The sequence below is a fragment of the Mus caroli genome, unplaced genomic scaffold (assembly GCF_978045245.1).
Source record: "Mus caroli unplaced genomic scaffold, Mus_caroli_1 scaffold_4, whole genome shotgun sequence".
In the NCBI taxonomy this organism is placed as follows: Eukaryota; Metazoa; Chordata; class Mammalia; order Rodentia; family Muridae; genus Mus; species Mus caroli.
This window is the reverse complement of record NW_028227259.1, coordinates 139653212-139674194: the sequence shown is the minus strand read 5'-3', so window position 1 is coordinate 139674194 and position 20983 is coordinate 139653212. Positions and strand designations below refer to the sequence as shown.

The 20983-nt window shown below is 48.8% G+C and overlaps 1 protein-coding gene across 4 annotated transcripts in view; it reads left to right on the top strand.

The window, feature by feature from the left end:
- The window catches only part of Hip1 (huntingtin interacting protein 1), a 141508-nt gene that overhangs the window by 91758 nt on the left and 28767 nt on the right, over positions 1-20983 (top strand). For all 4 annotated transcript variants that reach the window (XM_085837270.1, XM_085837269.1, XM_085837272.1 and 1 more), the window contains exons 5-14: positions 585-665; positions 2846-2922; positions 4134-4195; positions 6086-6226; positions 10978-11035; positions 15491-15566; positions 15653-15793; positions 17039-17136; positions 19097-19169; positions 20462-20645. In XM_085837270.1, coding sequence (XP_085693396.1) covers positions 585-665; positions 2846-2922; positions 4134-4195; positions 6086-6226; positions 10978-11035; positions 15491-15566; positions 15653-15793; positions 17039-17136; positions 19097-19169; positions 20462-20645 — 991 coding nt within the window. The remainder of the gene's footprint in view (positions 1-584; positions 666-2845; positions 2923-4133; positions 4196-6085; positions 6227-10977; positions 11036-15490; positions 15567-15652; positions 15794-17038; positions 17137-19096; positions 19170-20461; positions 20646-20983) is intronic.

Below are 20983 nucleotides of genomic sequence, written 5' to 3'. Positions count from 1 at the left end.
CGGGAGTGTTGGCTGGGTCTCCTTCCCAGGGCTGGAATTTACCTCTTTTTAATCACAGAACGGAGTGGAGGAAACTGAAATTGATTGTCTTCCGGGATTCCCTCCATGTCAGAGTGCCGGCTGGAAATGAACACCCTTTACATTTCTATTTATTTTTTTAGGTTGCATGTGTGTGTGTGCATGTATGTGTGCGTGCATGTGTGTGGAGAGGAGGGTCCGTGCATGCCACCACACATGGCTGACAGAGTCCTTGTTTCTCCTCCACTGTGTGGGACTCTGAAGTTATCAGGCCTGCCTGGTGGAAAACAGCTTTACCCTGTGGACCATTTTTCTGCCTCATCTTTTAAAATAACATTTATTCTGTGTGTTGGGATGGGCTGGACACACAAGTGATAAGTCAGATGACACCTTGTCTGTGGTGGTCAGTACCCCCCTTCCACCAGGCAGGTCCCGGGGATTAAACTAAGGTTGTTGTACATGGCAGCGGCAGCCCTCATCCACTGAGCAATCAGCCGGCCCAAGAAGAAGATTTAAGAGGCAGCCCTGCCTCGAGACTGATGCAACGTCCTCTCTTCTTCCCCAAGGGCCACCTGAGCGAGGGGTATGGACAGCTTTGCAGCATCTACCTCAAACTGCTGAGAACAAGGATGGAGTACCACACCAAAGTGAGCATCTGTCTGCCATTCTCCATGGCTCCACTCGATTCACCCAACCTCCCTCCAGCCCCGCCTCCCTCCAGCCCCCTGCCCCTTCAAGCCCCTCCTCCCTCCAGCCCCTCCTTGGTCTTCATTATCACTTTGAGGAACAGCCTGGGACCTCAGGGAGTAGGGATGCTATGGCCTGACTCTGTGAGGGGCAGTCAACTGATAGAACAGAACAGTGGTGCGAAGGAGCCCAGGATGTGACCAGCCTTCCGACCTATGCTCATGGGTTGTACTGTTCCTCATTTCACAAATAGAAAAACCACCAACATCTAGTGGGAAGTGTCCCCTGGAGAAATCTAGATATCTAGATATAGAAATAGGTTAAATAGATCGATAGATCGATAGATAGATAGATAGAGTTTTTTGTTTTTGTTTTTTGGTTTTGTTTTGTTTTGTTTTTTGGTTTCTCGAGACAGGGTTTCTCTGGGTAGCCCTGGCTGTCCTGGAACTCACTCTGTAGACCAGGCTGGCCTCAAACTCAGAAATCCACCTGCCTCTGCCTCCCAAGTGCTGGGATTAAAGGCGTGTGCCACCACACCCGGCTTAGAGTTTTTATGTGGTCTGCATATATGTATATGCACCATGTGCATGCAGTGCCCAAGGAAGCCAGAAGAGGGCAGCAGATCCTCTGGAAGAAGTATAGAAAGTTCTGAGGTTCCCTAGTGGTGCTGAGAACTCAACTTCCCTCCTATGAAAGAGCAGCAAGTGCTGCTAACTGCTGAGCCACCTCTTGATTGTTTGTTTGCTTGTTTATTGGTGGTGGTAGGGTCAGAAGACATGATATGAGAGTCAGTTCTCTCAGGGAGGGGAAAATAGCTAGCTTAGAGACTAAGAGCACAGGCTACTTTTAAAAGAGCTCAGTTCCCAGCACCCACACTAAAGCAGTCACCTGTCATTGCAGTTCCAGGGGACCCATGGCCCTTTGTACACTGTGTGGGCACCAAGCATATACACAGTGTACATTTCATATGTGTGAGCAAAACACTCATACACATAAATAAAAATAAACCTTAAAAAAAATCTTTTAGAGCCATGTGGTGGTGACTCACACCTTTAGTCCCAGCATTTGGGGAGGCAGAGGAAGGCGGATCTTTGTGAGTTTGAGGCCAGTCTGGCCTATAGAGTGAGTTCTCCTAGGACAACTCAGGCTACACAGAGAAACCCTGTCTCGAATCCCCTCCCCGCAAAGGAGTGATAAAGATGGAGTCTCATCTTGTTTTAGCTCCATGTCAAAGTGTCACTCTGCAATTTAGAAGCTCTTTGATGCAATGGTCATCTGTCTCATTATGATCTGTTCCCTTGTCCTATGATGTTTAGCAGCTGAGGCAGGAGGCTTACTTGAATCCAGGAGGAGATGTAGCTAAATGATCAGAGCGCTTGTCCTAGTATGCATGAAGCCACCCAGCACTGCACAAGCCTTGTAAAGTTTGCATACCTGTAACTCTAGCACTTAGGAGGTGGAGACAGGAGGATCAATAAGTTCAACATTGTCCTTAGCTACATAGTATATTTCAATAGACGCTGGGCTACATGGGACCCTGCCTCAAAACAAAATAAAAAAACAAAAAACAAACAAAAAAAAACACTTGAATACATGGTCCTGTGTCTTCTGGACTCCATGAGCTCACAGTAGCAGCTCTGGTAAACTGCCAAGGCTGAGGAGATTGACTGGGAATCAGAAGAGACCCGTGACAAATGAATGTGAACTGCCCAGGGATTCCAGATGATGGGCGGGGGATCATTCTCACATGCTAGGTCTCATTGTTCCTTGGAAGACCATGCTTAGAGTGTTTCGGGGAACTTTTAGTTCTAAGGGAGGAGCCTTCAGTTCTGTGGATGGGTATTCAATAGTATGTGTTCTTTCTTGGGAGCCAGGAAAGGGTCTGTCTGTGTTTAGGAGGTCATATAGACTGACCCAGTCTTCTTCAAAAGGGTGTAGTTGACCTAGGACTGCTACCTGCTTACTATAGGCAGTTTGTATCCACCCTGGTCTCCTTGGGCTGTATAGGGGCTTTTTTTTCTTTTTCCTGAGGTACCAGTGCTTGCTAGGTACTACCTCTAATAACACTCTCTACCCACTGAGCTGCATCCTCAGTCCTCTTGTGCTTCATTCTCTCTTCTTTCACTCAAATTCCTTACAGAATCCCAGGTTCCCGGGCAACCTCCAGATGAGTGACCGACAGCTGGATGAGGCCGGAGAAAGTGACGTTAACAACTTGTAAGTGGCCATCTTTCTGCTCCAGGCCCAGTGGGGAAGTACGCTTTTGTGATTTTGCCCCTGGTGATGGTGAGAGGGTCTGACGGAAGGAGGCAGAGGCTGGGGTGAGGGTTAAGTCCCCTAGGTAACTTGTCCTCAGGGCCACTTATTGCCAGTGCTGAATCCAGCTGGAATCCTGCCCACACATATTTCACAATGGCTTCTTGGTCTTAGCCTCCACTTTCTTTCTTTCTTTTTTTTTTAAATATTTATTTATCTATTTTATGTATATGAGTACACTGTAGCTGTACAGATGGTTGTGAGCCTTCATGTGGTTCCTGGGAATTGAATTTAAGACCTCTGCTCACTCAGGCCAGCCCCGCTCACTCCAGTCCTGCTCGCTCTGGCCCTGGCCCAAAGATGTATTATTTTAAATAAGTACACTGTAGCTGTCTTCAGGCACACCAGAAGAGGGTGTCAGATCTCATTATGGGTGGTTGTGAGCCACTATGTGGCTGCTGGGATTTGAACTCAGGGCCTTCGGAAGAGCAGTCAGTGCTCTTAACCGCTGAGCCATCTCTCCAGCCCCAGCCTCCACTTTCTAACCTAAGACTAAGCACTGTCATCTCTCTTTCTCCCTGTGTAACATTGAGAGGCTTAGTAGGAGGAAGCAAGGGTATGTGCATATGCAGACAAAAATACACCTGTGTGCACACGGGAACCCTCAGCATAGGGAAGCAGGACAGAGCACAGGGGTGGTGTAAAAACTTGGCTTTAGTGGCTGGGGGCATGGCTCAGTGGTAGAGCCCCTGCCTAGAATCCCCCAGGGAGGGGCTGGGGGCGTGGCTCAGTGGTAGAGCCCCTGCCTAGAATCCCCCAGGGAGGGGCTGGGGGCGTGGCTCAGTGGTAGAGCCCCTGTCTAGAATCCCCCAGTGAGGGGTTGGGGGTGTGGCTCAGTGGTAGAGCTCCTGCCTAGAATCCCCCAGTGAGGGGCTGGGGGCGTGGCTCAGTGGTAGAGCCCCTGCCTAGAATCCCCCAGGGAGGGGCTGGGGGCGTGGCTCAGTGGTAGAGCCCCTGCCTAGAATCCCCCAGTGAGGGGCTGGGGGCGTGGCTTATGTGTACCATACTTCCTTCAAATGTGAAAGGTCATGGATTTCATCCCCAGCATCGGGTTGGGGTGTTGAGGGAGAGTCAGGCCTATCGACTTTAATTTCTGTTTCTTCTTGTGTTAGTTTTCAGCTCACAGTGGAGATGTTTGATTACCTGGAGTGTGAACTGAACCTCTTCCAGACTGGTAAGTCTCTTTCCTCTTAGCTGAGCCAGGCTGTCATGGGAGTCAATCTCCTGATTCCCAGCCTGGCTCCGCATGGTCCAGCTGGTGTAGTCCCTTTGTTGTTGGTCTTTTTTGTATCGCTGTAGCGCAGGCTAGCCTCATACTCACAGCATCCTCCTAGCCCAGCCATCTGAGCATTGGGAATACAGGCTTGCACTGCCACATCTATCTGGCTGAGCCCCGTTTGTCACGCAGCTCAGAGAGCGTCGAAGCAGGCCTGTCACACCAGTCCTTGTTCTCTCCTCGCAGGCAGAGGTGGATGCTCCTGAAGGTTTTTTTAAGATCCACCCACCTCTGGCTCCAGAGTGCTAAGACTAAAGGCAAGTGTGCCAGGCTGCTCCTGAATATTATTGAAGAAAGTTATTCCATATCAGATAGGAAGACCAGCCCCTCTACCCCTTCCAAAGAGATTCCCTCTGCAAGTCCTGGCCATCAATTCCCCAGAGGCTACTTTGTCCTTTCTGAGAACCATTGGATGGTGACCACAGTTCCAGCTAGTCCTGTCTGTGATTGGAGCAGGCCTTCTATCAAGGCATACTTTCTGCTAAGAAGGATGGTTGTTCATGAGCTGGGGATACGGCTCAGCTTGTAGAGTTGTAGAGTGCTCGCCTAGCATGCACACACACAGCCCTGGGTATGTGTATAAGCTTGGATATGGTGCACATACCTGTAATTCCAACAGTGCGGATCAGAAGTTCAGGACAGCCTAAACTCCTAGCAGGTAGTCATGAACTGCTCACTGGTTTCATCAGACCTTGTGAGACATGGGCGATCATACCTATGATGCTTCACAGAAGAAGTTCCTGAAGCCCGGCCAGGCTGAGAAATGTGTCTCCAGCCACGCTGCTGTAACTGGTGTTGGGGGTCAGGGGGCATTCCTGGGGTTAGATGGAGATAGCTCTGATTTCTTGTCAAATAGGAGCCTGAGAAAGTGGGTCCACACAGATACCTGCCTTACAATGACAGCTGCTTTTAATTTGTGTGGAGAAAGGCTGCCTTTGATTAGGGTGGTTCAGTGTGGATGGTTCCTTTTTCTCTGTCTCTCCGTCTCTGCCACCAGACAAACTCACTCACATGGTCCGTGCAGACTGACAAGGTGAAACAAACCCAGGACTCTGCCTTCTCATGGCCCCTAGCAAGCTCCATACAATTTGAGACAACAGGGCGGTCTTGCATTACTGCTACATATATTCACCAGGCGCAGTGGCCAGCCAGTGCAAGAAAACTGTCGGCCTTTGCCAGTGGGTGAGATGACAGCCTACAGCCAGCTCATCCACCACCCGAGTATAGAGTCAGGTAATATGGGTGGACGCCAGGAGTAAGAAAGTGAGGCAAAGTGAGCTACGTCCCCAGCCCCTCACTGGGGGATTCTAGGCAGGGGCTCTACCACTGGGCCACGCCCCCAGCCCCTCACTGGGGGATTATACCAAATGCTGTACCATAAGCCATACCCTCAGCTTGGGACTTCTCAGCATCATTGTAGCATCATTGGTAGAGTGCTTGCCTAGCATGCACCAAGTCCACAGTTCAAATTCTACACAGACTGTGCATGGCGCTACATACTTCTCCCAGCGCTGAGGAGGTAGAGACAGGAAACATAGAAATACGGTGAGTGTTCCTGATCAGCGTCAGCTTGTGGACAGTCTTCTTTTGGTTTTCTGAGACAGGGTTTCTCTGTGTAGCCCTGGATGTCCTGGAACTTGCTCTGTTGACCAGGCTGGCCTCGAACTCAGAGATCCACCAGCCTCTGCCTCCTGAGTGCCGGCAGGCACACTACGTCTGGTCGTATATCATCCCCCTGCTTCTGTCCTACGGTGGAGATTCCTCCCTTACTGTGGTCTTCCTCCACAGTGTTCAACTCCTTGGACATGTCCCGCTCGGTGTCCGTGACCACGGCTGGCCAGTGCCGCCTCGCACCGCTCATCCAGGTCATCCTGGACTGCAGTCACCTCTATGACTACACTGTCAAGCTGCTCTTCAAGCTCCACTCCTGTGAGTATCTCGGTCTCAGCCATCTCGTATCAGGCTAGGCTCAGGGTTGCAGCCTCCGCAAGCCCCCAGAGGTCTGCAGGAGAGCACGCTGTACGCGTGGCCTTTTGCTCTGGCCCAAAGGGCCTTTGGCTCCCACTCATCTCAGAATGAAAGGGAGCAACCCAAGCTTTAGATTACCCAGTCCCGCTCCTGTCTTTGCAGTCCTGTGTCTAAGGAAGGTTCTTTCTGTTCACCTCCAGCTCCAGCTCCACCATTTCCAAGATATGATGTATTCTTAGACCCACATAAAGGACAACACACCTACAGGAGCTAATACAGTGACCTCCAAACCATGTAGCAGCCCAGCCCTTTATAACAGATGGAATTTTGTAGAGAAATAGAAAACAGAAAACAGCTGCAGGGCTAGTGTAGCTCAGTGGGAGCACAATGCTGAGAAGTCCCAAGCTGAGGGTATAGCTTATGGTACAGCATTTGGTATAATCCCCCAGTGAGGGGCTGGGGGTGTGGCTCAGTGGTAGAGCCCCTGCCTAGAATCCCCCAGTGAGGGGCTGGGGGCGTGGCTCAGTGGTAGAGCCCCTGCCTAGAATCCCCCAGTGAGGGGCTGGGGGCGTGGCTCAGTGGTAGAGCCCCTGCCTAGGATTCCCCAGTGAGGGGCTGGGGGCGTGGCTCAGTGGTAGAGCCCCTGCCTAGAATCCCCCAGTGAGGGGCTGGGGGCGTGGCTCAGTGGTAGAGCCCCTGCCTAGAATCCCCCAGTGAGGGGCTGGGGGCGTGGCTCAGTGGTAGAGCCCCTGCCTAGAATCCCCCAGTGAGGGGCTGGGGACGTAGCTCAGTTATAGAGATCTTAACTAACACACAAAATGCCCGAGTTCAATCCCCACAGTACAGAATGATGAAATACAGTTGGATGTGGTGGCATGTGCCTAGAGTCCCAGCAGGAGGCAAAGGCAGAAGGCATCTCTGCCAATTCAAGGCCAGCCTGAGCTACATACTCCTTTCTAGGCTAGCCTTGTTTACACAGTAGAATGCTTTCTTAAACATAAGATATCTTCTTAAAAATAAAGCAATAAACAAATCATAGTTGATCCAAGCAAAGGAAGAGCTTCTGCTTTATAGAAGTTCTTATCCTTGTTGACCTCATTTTAAAATCTGGGGCAATGGGATGGACTGGCAGTGGGTTAAGGGCAGGCTGGCACAGGATAGGAGTCAGCTGGCTGGGGCTAGAGGATATAGGCATGATGGCTCAAGGGATAGGCACCTCCCACCAGGTCTGATAAACTGAGTTCTCTTTCCAGAGAAGGAGAGAAAGCACCAGACAAGTTGCCCTTTGACTTTCATACATGCACATGGATGCAGGCGCACACCCACACAGTCAACCCATCCATCTTTTTAAATGTGAGGGAGCAGGCTCCTCCTGGGCCAGCTTGGATAGCTGCCTTATACCATCCAGAATCTCCCATCTTTAAATGCAAATTCCCCATATAAAGCTGTTGTAAATCCTCACTGGCAGATTTGAGGCAAGTGTTCTGTCACTGAGTCATGTTCTCAGCCCCTCATTGCCTTATGCCAAGGTGGCCACCCCAAAGAGTGCTCACAGCATGGTGGGAAACGGAAAACCTTGTAGATATGAATGGATGCCGTTCAGCTTTCACAACCCAGAACAGACAAGGGTGTGTGGCTGAGCGGTGGCGGTAAGTACCATAATCCCTGAATTTTGAAGGTTCAAGAAGAAGATTGGAAATGTATTGTCAACCAGGGCGACATGGTGAATCCAAGGCCTGCCCAGTTGACATAGCAAATCCCTGTCTGAAGGGGGAAAAAAATAAAATTAAGCTTAAAAAAGTATGTGCGCATACAACACACACACACATACACAAAACACATGCACACCCATATGAAACAGGAGATATTTCCTAACAGTTGACTTACAAGTAATGACTTGGTTGTGGTTTTGTTTTTACGTGTTTTTTTATTTCATGTATTTATATGTTTATTCATGTGTTTGTCTTGGCACATGCCTGTGTGTTCATACACACATGTAGAAGTCAGAGGACAATTCCCAGGGGTCTGTTTTCTCCTTCTGTCATGGGTCCCAGCAACAAAACTCAGGTCCTCAGGTTCGGCAGAAAGTGCCTCTGCCTGGAACCACTCCACGGCCACACCTGCTTATCTGAAATTGGCTAAGAGAAGCAGACACTGATTGATCTGGGGTCTTTTCCCTAGAGGGTGCCCTACGGTGTGCTTACAGGAAGCAGAGAGGGTAGATCAAATCCCAAGGAAAGGAGAGCCTGTTGCTTAGAAACGCCATCAGTAAGCCCTGTTGGCAGGGCTTTCCTTGCTGGCAGGTGTGGAAACCTGCAGTCCCTCCCCTCAGTGCCCCCCAGGACCACATAACCAGGGTATGTGGTCCACACCTGTAATCTCAGCCCTTGAGATGTAGGAGAATCAGGTCAGCCTGGATTACATGTCAAAATATAAATAGATATAGATAAGGGCTGGAGAGGTGGCTCAGCAATTAATAACACTAACTGCTTTTTCAGGGAATCTGGGTTTGATTTTCAATATCCACATGGTGGCTCAGAACCATCTGTAACCCCAGTTCTAGTACATCCAACATCCTCTTCGGACTCCTGAGAGCATTTCATCCACGCTGTTCACAAACATACATGAAGGTTAAACACTCATATGCACAAAAATATATAGATTTTAAAAGTTAAATAAACATAAATACCAAGTATAAGTGAATTTATTTTTATTTATGTATTTTTGTTTTGTTTTGTTTATTTGATAGAGTTTTATATATACCAAGTTGGCCTTGAACTCAATATGTAGTCCAGGATAACCTTGGTTCCTAACCCTCCTACCTCTGATCTGATCCCAGACAGTGGGATTACAGGCATAAGCCACCAAACCCAACCTTCTGTTGTAATGTATTAGCATGACGTTTGTTAGTATATGAGCCCATATTGATACTTCTTTGTGTCCTGTAAAGGAACATATACTAGGCAAGCACTTTGCTGCTGAGCCACGCCCCCAGCCCTTTACTGGGGGATTCTAGGCAGGTGCTCTTTCACTGAGTCACGCCCCCAGCTCCTTATTGGAGGATTCGAGCCTAATGCACTACCACTGAGCCACGCCCCCAGCCCCTCTCTGGGGGATTCTGAAGCAAGTGGTTTATCTCTGAGCCACACTCATTATACTTTATAACTTATTTTCAGCTAAAGTTGGTACTTCCACGCTGTTATTCATAATTGTTACCCAGTTTCCTTTTCTAAGATGGGATCCCATAACACTTAGTCATTGCTTCTTCCGAGGCGCATTGTAGCTGTGACAGCTTGTCAGACTTCCTTTGTTTTTGATGACCTTGACAGGTTTGAGTTCTGGTTATAGTTTTTTGTTTTTTGTTTTTTTTAATGGAATCTTCCTCAATTCAGCTGCTCTCATATAACTGAGATTGGTTGTTTTGGAATTAAGTGCAATGTCTATCCTGGGTGTAACTGTATCTTTTTTGGTTTGTTTTTGAAACAAGGTCTCTATGTAGTCCTGGCTAACCTTCAGCTCCTTATCTGCCTGGCTCAAGGTCCACACTCCTCTCCTCCCTGCCCCATCTCCCACCCCAGACGGGGTTTCTCTGTAATAGAGCCCTGTCTATCCAAGACTCGCTTTGTAGACTAAACTGGTCTTGAACTATCCAGATCTGTCTGCCTCTGTCTCCCGAGTATTGGGATTAAAGGCATGCCCGACCATGCCCAGCGAGTTCATTACCTTCAAAAATGAGAATGTATACATATAATTTCTGATTATATCATCCCTTCAAAACAATTAAGAATAAAGCTTGTTGGCATTTATCTGTAATCAGAGACAGAGGCAGGAGGAGAGTCAGACGTCCCGGGCCAGCCTGGGCTATGTAGTAAGTTCCAGAACAGTCAGCGCTACAGTGTGAGGCTGTATCTCAATTAAGTAAAGAAAAAGCACAGCACAGTGGCAGGGTTTGTTCTTCTGGGTACAAGAGATGCCAAGGTAGGAGTATGGCTTATGTCCAGAAGTTCAAGGCTAGACTCGTGTGTCAGAAAGAAAAAGGGGAGATATAAGGAAGGGAGGAAACTGGGGGGAAGGGGCAGGGAGGTTTAAATTGGTAAATGAAATCAAACTGAGCATGTAGCCTGTTGCCTGCAATCCCAGCACATAGGAGAATGAAGCAGGAGGCTCATAAGTCCAAAGCCAGTTTGAGCTATACAGCAAGACCTTCTCTCAAAAATAAATAAAATGAAAACTGAGTCTTGATGCATCGTTGAAATACGCAGCCTCTCTTGTGGTCTGCAACATGAAAGGACCCCAGAGAAGCAACCCCTTAGTCAGGGATTGGCCCTGAGGACCAGTGCTTCTGCAGTGTGACAGAATTAGCCACACCCTGTAGCCTAGGACACACCCACCCCTGAGAAAGAACCCCACTGGCACTTGCCCTCATCAGTCCCGCAGCAACTGATGGACCCACGCCTCCCCCTGGGATAGATGCAAGCCCCATCCCACCCAGCCGGCCCAGAGCAGTGAAGTGGAAGAATGCAGAGGCTGAGCATCCTGCTGTTCCTGCGAGGCTTCCTTAGTTACCAAACCTCGGGGCATCTCAGCTAGGAGTGCCAGTCTGGGAAGGCTGGCCCCTCCCTCGGCCCTGGTGGGGCTTGCCTGCCACACAGCACCCCCCCCTCCCGCCCCCACTTCCATGAACTTACATGCTCCTACGGTTTTCCCCCCAGGTCTTCCAGCTGACACCCTGCAGGGCCACCGAGACCGCTTCATGGAGCAGTTCACAAAGTAAGTGGCCCTAGGGAAGGGAACGAAATCCAAGCAAAAAAAGTACTGTCCCGGGCCAGGGTAAAATACCTGCAGCCTAAGCATGAAGACCTGAGTTCAGATCCCATGGAAAAAGCCAGGAGTGGCTGAGCACATCTGTAACATTGGAGACAGAGACAGTGGGACCCCTGAGGCTCAGTGGCCAGCCATACTAGCAGCAGCTCGAGTTCTAAGCTCAGTGACAGGCCCTGTCTCAAAATCAAGCGGAGAGTGAGGGGAAAGACATCTGACATTGACTTATTAATGTTAGCATGCGTGTGGCATCTGTACACAGACGCTCATGCACACACCACACACAAATACAAACACATGCATACTGTGATGGTTTGCCTATGTTTGGCCCAGGGAATGGCACTATTAGGTGTGGCCCTGTGGGTCTTCACTCTTCAGTTAAACCCCTGTGGAGATCCTGGAAGCGGTAGTGATGTACATCTTTGGTCCCAGCGTTCCAGATCTCTGTGAGTTGGTGACCAGCCTGGTCTACACGCTAAGTTCCAGGAGAACCAGGCCTACGGAGAGAGACCCTGACTCAAAAAAGGAAAGCCAAACAAACAAACTCTCTGTGGACACAACGATGCAGATCACACCCACACCCCACCCTTAGCTCACCCCCCCCCCATGCCTCTTGTATTTTCTTCCTCCCCCCACTTTGGCTCCTCCCAACCATATACTACTTCCCTTCTCCTTTGATGTTCTATACATGTGTATGTTTAAATCTGGAGCCTGTGCAGTAGAGAAAACATGGGAATACTTGGCTGTGTCTGGTTTATTTCACTTAGCTTGATAGTGTCCAGTTCCCTGCACGCGACATTTATGTATTCTGCGTTTGTGTGCACGAGGAGTCCGTGGAGCACATGTGGAGATCAGTGATCAGTTTTCAGGAGTCAGTCCTCTCCTACCATGTGGGACCAAGGATCTAATGCAGGCCTGAAGCTTGGTGGCACATTTCCTTACCCACTGAGCCACCTCGCCAGCCCTGTAAGTTCTTCGCCTTGTGGCTGAATGCAACCCCACTCTGTACGTAGACCACATCCCTTTTACCCTTTCATCTATCGATGGACATATAAAATGCTTCCATGCCTTCGCTATTGTGAATGGCACCACGGTGCACATGGGTATAAAGGTATCTCTTTGCTTTGAATGTTGAATTAACATTCCTTCAGATATAGACCAGGCCGCGTTACTGACAGACCGTATGGTATTTCTAGTCTTTTGGGAACCTTTTGAGTTCTATTGTGGCTGTGCCACTTTACCTTCCCGCCAACAGTGTATTAGGATTCTTCTAAACCCATATTCTCATCCCCATGTTTTATATATACATACATACATACATACATACATACATACATACATGTATATATGTATACATTGGTGTCTTAGTTTCATGTCTGTTGTGATAAAATACCCTGACATAAGGCAACTTAAGGACAAAGGGGTTTATTTGATGTAGAATTCCAGGTTACAGTCAGTTGTTTCAGGGAAGTCAAGGCAGGACCGTGTGGCATGTAGACACATCCCATCCACGAGCAGAGAGAGAATGGATGCATGCATGCTTGGTGCTTAGCTAGTTTTCTCTCCTCCATGGCCCCAAGCCAGGGAATGGTGCTGCCCACAGTGGGCTAGGTCATCCACATCAAGGAAGCCAACTTCATATACAGTCCCATGATGAGACTCTTTCCAGACGATTCTAGACTGTGTCAAGTTGGCAATTCAAACTAACCCTCACGGTTGGCCCTTTGTATTTGCTCTTTTGAGAATCGTTTGTGAGGCAGCCATCTTGACTTAGTTTGTTTTCCTGGTGAACGTCTTCATCCTTGACCATGGCCTCTAAAGCCCTGGCTGGTGCTTCACTTATTCATTCCCTCAGGAGAAGTCAAAGGACAAGCACAGGGTTGAACTCCACACACAGGGCTGAACTAAGCCCCTAGTTTCCTCACTCCACTGGGAAAGCCTGGTGCGTGCGTGTCCTATGATGAACGGCTTACTAAATCCTGAGAGACAGGCCCTGAGGCTGGTTTCCTGGAATGTGAATACCAGTAGCTTGCAAAAGCACTGTCGTCTGTTACTGTTGGCACCAACCCAGAGAGCCGGGATGTGTGGTCAGCTCATTTTATTTCCTTCCATTCCCCGCACCCTGCCCCCTCCTCCAGCTTATGAAAAAGCTGCTTCATTTTCTCTTCCACACAGAGGTGAATGTTCTAGAAGGCCTCGCTGTCCTGGACTTCAGGGAAAGCTGTAGCAATATTACAGGGACACTTTGGTTTGGGGGTCTGATGGGCTGTGGTGAGACCCTTGGGGAGGGGCTAGTTGACGGGTGAATGAACAGAAGGTCTGAAGTTCTATGCTGCAACCAAAGTCGACTAGAGCTTCAGTTCCTCCTTTATGTCGGCTTTCTTGGTCTATAATGTTTTTACTCAGATTAAAGGCTTAACAAAGAGGGAGCTTTCTGGGGCCTGGAATTTGGCTCAGTTGCACAGTGCTTGCCTACCATGTGTGAAGCCCTAGGTTCCAACCTATGATACTGTGGAATAGCATGAGAGAGCGAAGGGGAATGCGGTAGGGTAGAGAAGAGGAATAGAATAGAATAGAATAGAATAGAATAGAATAGAATAGAATAGAATAGAATAGAATAGAATAGAATAGAATGGAACAGAATAGAATGCAATAGAATACAATAGAATAAAAATGGAATAGAATGTTACATGCATTGAATCCTGGAGGAAGAGATGGGTAGGTTTCTGTGAGTTCGACGCCAGCCTGGTCTGCATAGTGAGTTTCAAACCAGGCAGACCTACAGTGTGAGACCCTGTCTCAAAAACAAAATTAAATTTAAAATTTTAAAGAAATCTTTAAAAGAGAGAGAGAGAAAGAGGAATGGGATAGAACTAAATTGAAGTATGTAGACTAGAAGAGATGAATGTTAGTTTCCGCATGGCTCTGTTTATCCAGGGTTGGGGCTTGGTGTAGGGATAGGGTATTTGAGTGACTCCCCTGTGCCTGGAACTTGCTGACTACAGCTTAGCAGCGTACTTGAACCCTGACTCCTTGAAGTTTCTGTTCTAACCTAGTGATGAAAAGTTCAGAAGCAAGAGAGGGGTCTGCATTAGTCAGTAAGCTCCCCTCCCTGTTCCTGTGGCTCGCTGTTTCCTAATCTTGGAGAAAACCCATTTCCCTTTCATCTTCCTCAGAAGAGAAATTTGCCAGTGGCGGTGTGTCTTCCTCAGCCGTGATGAAACGAGTTTGAGGATTTGGGCTTGTCACTGTGACAAAATGCCTCTCAAAAGCGACTTAAGGCAGCGGGGGTTTTGCTGTGGCTCACAGTCTGAGGAGGTCACAGTCCATCGCGATGGGGAAGGCATGGTGACAGGAGTGTTGGCCAACTGGTCACACTGCAAGCACAGTCAGGAAGCTGCTGATGCCCTCAGTTTCTCTCTCTACACACATGCACAACACACATGCATGCATGTATTGATTTCCTAGGGCACATGCATGTGTAGACCAGAGGACCACTTGAGGGAATCCATTCTTTCCTTCCACCCTGTGGGCCCCAGAGACTGAACTCAGGTCATCAGCCTTGGCAGCAAATGCCCTTATCCCTCTGAGGCTTCTCCAAGGGCCCATTTGGTCCTTATTCAGCCCGGAGGGATGGTGCCACCCGAATTCATGGGGCAAGAGGTTCTTCCTACCTCAGTTAAACCTCTGGAAACACCCTCATAGGCACACCCAGAAGAGTGTCTCCATGGGGATTCCAAATCCCAACAAGTTTTCATTAAGATTGGCCATCTCTGAGAGTCTTCACTGGGGTCTGTAGTATTAAGTACTATTTTCTCACCACTGGTGACTGAGAATTCACTATAAAAGACCGAAATTGGATCCGAGCATGGTGGCCCAAGTCTCTAACCCTATCAATTCAGGAGGCAGAGGTAGGCAATCTCAGAGTTCAAGGCCAGCCTGGTCTACAGAGAGAATTCTAGGACAGGCAGTCCTATATACACAGGAAAGCCCTGTTTCATAAAACCAACCAAACAAGCTACAAAGACCTCAATCTGTTTCATTGTTTTAGAGATTTTATTTTCACTTATGTCTGTGGGTAGTGCAGAGAGCGAGAGAGATGGATGTGTGTGCCATGGAGTTTGCATGTGGAGGTCAGAGGGCAACTTCGTGGAGCCGGTTCTATCTTTCTAATTTATGTGGGTTCTAGGAATCAAACTCAAGTCACCAGGCTTGCTCCGTGAAGTGACAAAGTACCTTTACCCACTGAGTCACCCCCCTGCCTCAGTAGTATCATAATTGAATTTTGCCATTATGGAGGGCAAACCGCCAACAGTTTGTGCCTTTAAGGTGACAGAGGGTGGGGATGCTGAGGAGGTGCTACCAGCCATATTCAGCACCCCTGAATTCCTTCTGCGTTCCCAGGTTGAAAGATCTGTTTCAGCGCTCCAGCAACCTACAGTACTTCAAGCGGCTCATTCAGATCCCCCAGCTGCCCGAGGTGAGTGTGCCTGAATGGACCCTGCACGGCCTCAGGGCCTGGCAGCTGAGCATCCTTTAACCGTGGGTCTCATCTTGCTTCTCCAGAATCCACCCAACTTCCTACGAGCCTCGGCCCTGTCAGAGCACATCAGTCCTGTGGTGGTGATCCCAGCGGAGGTGTCATCCCCAGACAGTGAGCCTGTCCTGGAGAAGGATGACCTCATGGACATGGACGCCTCCCAGCAGGTAGAGACCCCTGCGAGAGGAACTTTTGGCTCTTCCAGAATAGACAGAAGGATCGGAGAGGCTCCTAGCTTAGGTCTATCTGCTTAGCTTAGGTCTGCTCGCCATTATTACTTGGAAATGGTGTCTCACTATGTTGCCCATTTTGGTCTCAAACTCCCGGGCTCTGGAAATCCTCCTGCCTCTGCCTCTGCCTCTGAGATGGGTCCAGCTACTTGTGCATGCCACAGTGCATAGCTAGAGTCCTCTTTCTCATAACCAAATAGGAGCTTAGACTGAGCCCCCTGCACTCGGGCTCCTGGAGTGATCTTAGCTAGGTCTCCATAAAATCAAGAAAACAGAGATTCTTGGTACAAGTGTGGTCATGCAAGCCACTAATTACAGAACTTGGGGGGGGGGGCTGGGTGGAAACAGAAGAGGAATTCAAGGTCAGCTTCAGCCACATAACAAGCACATCGTGAGTCCCTGTCTCAAAAATACAAGGAGCTAGAGAGATGGCTTAGCCGTTAAGAGCATTTCTTGCTCTTGCAGGAGACCTGGCCTTTATTCCCAACATCCACAAAATGGCTCACAACCATCTTTTTTTTGTTGTTAGGTTTTTTTTGTCTTTTTTTTGTTTGTTTTGTTTTTTGGGTTTTTTTTTGGTTTTGGTTTTGGTTTTTTTGACAGGGTTTCTCTGTATAGCTCTGGCTGTCCTGGAACTCACTCTGTAGACCAGGCTGGCCTTGAACTCAGAAATCCACCTGCCTCTGCCTCCCAAATGCTGGGATTAAAGGGATTAAAGGTGTATGCCACCACCCCTGGCTTTACAACCATCTTTAACTCTGGTCCTAGAAAAGCCCCACCCTCTTCTGGCCTCTGTGAGCACCAGACACATACACACATCCATGCAGTCAAAACACTTATACATATAAAAGTAAATAAGTCTTTTAAAATATTTTTTATTTAATTACAAAGAAAGAAGAACAAGAAAAAATGAACCAAGCAAGGCAGCCTACACTTTAATTCCAGCACTCAGGAGGCAGAAGCAAGCAGATATTTCTATGAGTTTGAGGCCAGTCTGGTCTGTAGAGCGAATTCCAGACCAGCCAGAGCTATGTAGCGTAAACTAAACTACGCAGTATAAACTGAAGCAATAAATTCCATGCATCCCCCCACCCCCCCCCCGGCACCTCTCTGCTGCCCAGGGAATTTTCTAGAGGTCTCTGACTTGTGCTTCCCCTTCCCCCACCCCACCGATCGCTGCAGACTTTGTTTGACAACAAGTTTGATGACGTCTTCGGCAGCTCGTTGAGCAGCGACCCCTTCAATTTCAACAATCAAAATGGCGTGAACAAGGACGAGAAGTGAGTCCATGCTGGGTGGAAGTACACGGTTGAGAAATGAAGCTAAGCTGTAGTGTGCCTGTGACAGCTACCCCAAGAGGAAAGAAGTGTGTGTGTGTGTGTGTGTACATATGTGTTTATTTGTGTGTGTGTGAAAATACATGTGTGTTTATGTGTAAGTATATCTATGTGTGTATGCGTGTGCATATGTGTGTAAGTACATGTATGTGTTTGTGTCAGAATTCAAGCTCAGGTGTTATTCCACAGATGCTCTCTACCTCCTTTCTTTGGTGTTGGATTGCGTGTGTTTTCGTGTGTGTATGTGTTCATGTGTGTGTGTGTGTGTGTGTGTGTGTTCACGTGTGTGTGTTTACATGTGTATACATGTGTGCTCTTGCCTATGTATGCCTGTGTGGAGGCTAGAAACCAATGTTAGGTGTCTTCCCTTATTACTCTACCCCTTCTGTATGCATGCCTGTGTGCCCAAGTAGGCCAGGAGTAGATGCAGTTTTGAGTCACCCAACAAACGTGCTGGGCACCAAACTTGGCTTCTCTGTAGGAACAAGTGCTCCTCACCGCTGAGCCATCTCTGTAGCACAGCACTTCTTTTCAAAGAAAACGTTTTGTTGCATTCGTTTGTTTGATTATATGTGTGTCGTTGGTCGGGGATGTGGCAAGGTGTTGTACGCGTTGAAGTCAGGGTTTTATGGGTCATCTCACCCCTTCTGCATTTACGTGGGGTCCAGGAATAAACTCGGGTTCTTGGGCTTGGAGGCAAGGCCCTTCACCCACAGATCCCTTCATCCATACTAAGGATCCTTAACATCTGGGCTTTTTGGAACGAGGTGGGATGTAGCTTAGCTGGACCACTGCTTAGCATGCTAAGGGCTGGGGTTCCATCTCCCAACTATGAAAGGGACCAGGGCTAGAGAAATGGCTGGGTAGCTAAGAGTCCTTGCTACTTAAAGTTCGTTTCCCAGTACCCACATTGAGTGGGTCACAACCTCCTGAAACTCCCAGGGATCCAACACCTCCTTCTGGCCTCCAAGAGAACCCTCACACATGTGCACATACTAACGGGCAGAGACATACATAAATTTAAAAAACTGTCTCAGTCTCTTACCTCTTCTCTAAACATGATCGCCTTGTATCCTAGATCAGCAACAGTGAACCTTGTGGGTACAATAACCCTAGGTATCCAAGAGTTGCTGGGTCCAGAATCACCTCCACAGACAGACACAGAAACAAAATTCAGCCACTGTACAAGACTCCTTTATAAGATGAATACTATTTCTGTGGCTTTTTTCTTGTTCTTTTTAAACCCCCTTAAATTTTGTACTGGGACAGAGTTGCTGCACGCGCACACTGTGCCATTAGTGTAGAAACAAGAGGACATCTTGCAGGAGTCAGTTCTCTCCTCTACCGCATGGCTGTATGGCTGTATGTCAAGCATCTTTACCTTCTGAGCCATCCCACCAGCCCCTGTTTTTCTGATGTTTCAGAAATAATGACAAAAACAAAAGTCTGTATGTGGTCAATAAAGATGCAAGTTTTTTCCTCCCCAAATATTTTCCATCCCCAGTCAGTTGAATGCACAGGACTAGAACTGCAGATGAGAAAAGTTGACTGTAAAATCTATACTGCAAAGGATTATTATTGTTATTCATGGGTCTAGCGATGCGGCTTCATGTGTAGAGTGCCTATCTAGCATGCAGGACCCCCCCCCCAGTACTATATAAAGCAGGAACTGTAGCACATGTTTATAATTGTAGCACCCCAGAGGAAGGGAGAGAAGGGTGGTCGTGGTGGGAATAGAAACGATCTTCCTCCAGTGAATATCTGGTAACAGGAAAAGTTGTTTGTTTGTTTTCTTAAAGAGAATGCCCCAATTAACACAAGCTTTGACCTCTTTTTGTCTCCTGACTTACATGGAGGAGAGGGGCGGGACATAGTGACACCAAGCCTCTTTTTCTCTTCTCAGAGACCACTTGATTGAACGCCTGTACAGAGAGATCAGTGGACTGACAGGGCAGCTGGACAACATGAAGATTGAGGTGCATTCTAGGGTCCATGTGTGCTTGGGTTTCACCAGCATGTGGCACATGGTATTCTTGATGTCTCATGATACTAGCTGGACTCCATCCTAAGATTGGGTTGATGGATAGACATGCCTTGCTGGGTGTGGTGGCGCATGCCTTTAATCCCAGCACAGGAAGGCAATGGCAGATGGATCACTGTGAGTTTGAGGACAGCCTGGTCTACAAAGGAAGTTCCAGGACAGCCAGAGCTACACAGAGAAACCCTGTCTCAAAAAGACAAAACCACTACCAACAACAAAATAGATATTCGAAAGTCAATACATTTGCTCACCTCTAGGTCTCAATTAGAATTTGTTATCATAACACGTGACTTTAGGATGGCAGTTAAGCTGGGTACCAGTGTCCCCGTGAGGCATGACTGTGGCTTGGCAATCAGAACTTCTTCTCATAAGTTCTTGAGAAAATTGACTTAGGAGCTGGAGCTATAACTCAATAATAGATCACTTGCCTAAATCTGTCAGAAGGGCTGGGAGCGCATGACAGAGCACCTGTCTAGAATCCCTCAGTAAGAGAGGGAGGATAGGCTTCCGTTATAAAGTACCTGCCAAGAATTCATCAACTATGGGCGAGAGGTGTGGCTTAGTTGTAGAGAGCTGAGCTAAAATGTCCCAGGAAGGGACAGGAGGTATGGCTCATTGGTGGCAGACTTGCCTAGAATCACAGTAAACGACTGGGGGTCTGGGAGGGGTGTCTGAGCAGGAGAGTACCTGCCTAGAATCCTCCAGGGAGGGGCTGGGGGCGTGGCTCAGTGGTAGAGCTCCTGCCTAGAATCCCCCAGGGAGGGGCTGGGGGCGTGGCTCAGTGGTAGAGCCCCTGCCTAGAATCCCCCAGGGAGGGGCTGGAAGTGTGGCTCAGTGGTAGAGCCCATGCCTAGAATCCCCCAGTGAGGGGCTGGGGGCGTGGCTCAGTGGTAGAACCCCTGCCTAGAATCCCCCAGGGAGGGGCTGGGGGCGTGGCTCAGTGGTAGAGCCCCTGCCTAGAATCCCCCAGGGAGGGGCTGGGGGCGTGGCTCAGTGGTAGAGCCCCTGCCTAGAATCCCCCAGGGAGGGGCTGGGGGCGTGGCTCAGCAGTATAGCCACTGGCCACATGAGCAAGACCCTAGGCTCCCTCGCTACCCAGAGCGACCGAACAACAGTAACAAAAAGTTTTCCATCTGTGGTTACATCAGTGCCAGTAACTGTCCTGCCTGGTACCCCCATGGGGCAGCCTGGCAGTAGTGAGTTCCTCACCGCAGCTTCCCCTGACAGAGCCAGCGGGCCATGCTGCAGCTGAAGGGTCGAGTGAGTGAGCTAGAGGCAGAGCTGGCAGAGCAGCAGCACTTGGGCCGGCAGGCTACGGATGACTGCGAGTTCCTGCGCACCGAGCTGGACGAACTGAAGAGGCAACGAGAGGACACAGAGAAGGCTCAGCGCAGCCTGACTGAGATAGAAAGTGAGGGGCGGGGCTGGGGCTGGGGATGTGGGTGGGAGCAAGGCAGAGCATCCCTTTGTGGAAACAAAGCTGGGTTGCTGACTCTTGTCCTCAGAGGTAGGAACAGGTTTCGTGGCACTACTGAGCTCAAAACAACCAAGGACACAGTGATGGCTTGAGTTCCTATCCTGGGAGAGGGACCTTCCTAGGAGAGGAAGCTGGACAAAGACCTAAGGGGGAGGGGCGGGGACACATGAAGCTTAAAGCCCTGGTGATATGGATACTGTGTTTGTAGGCATCTGTCTGCAGGTGAATTTGAATCAGGGGAAAGTTTACTTAAAGAAGACAACCTTTTATGT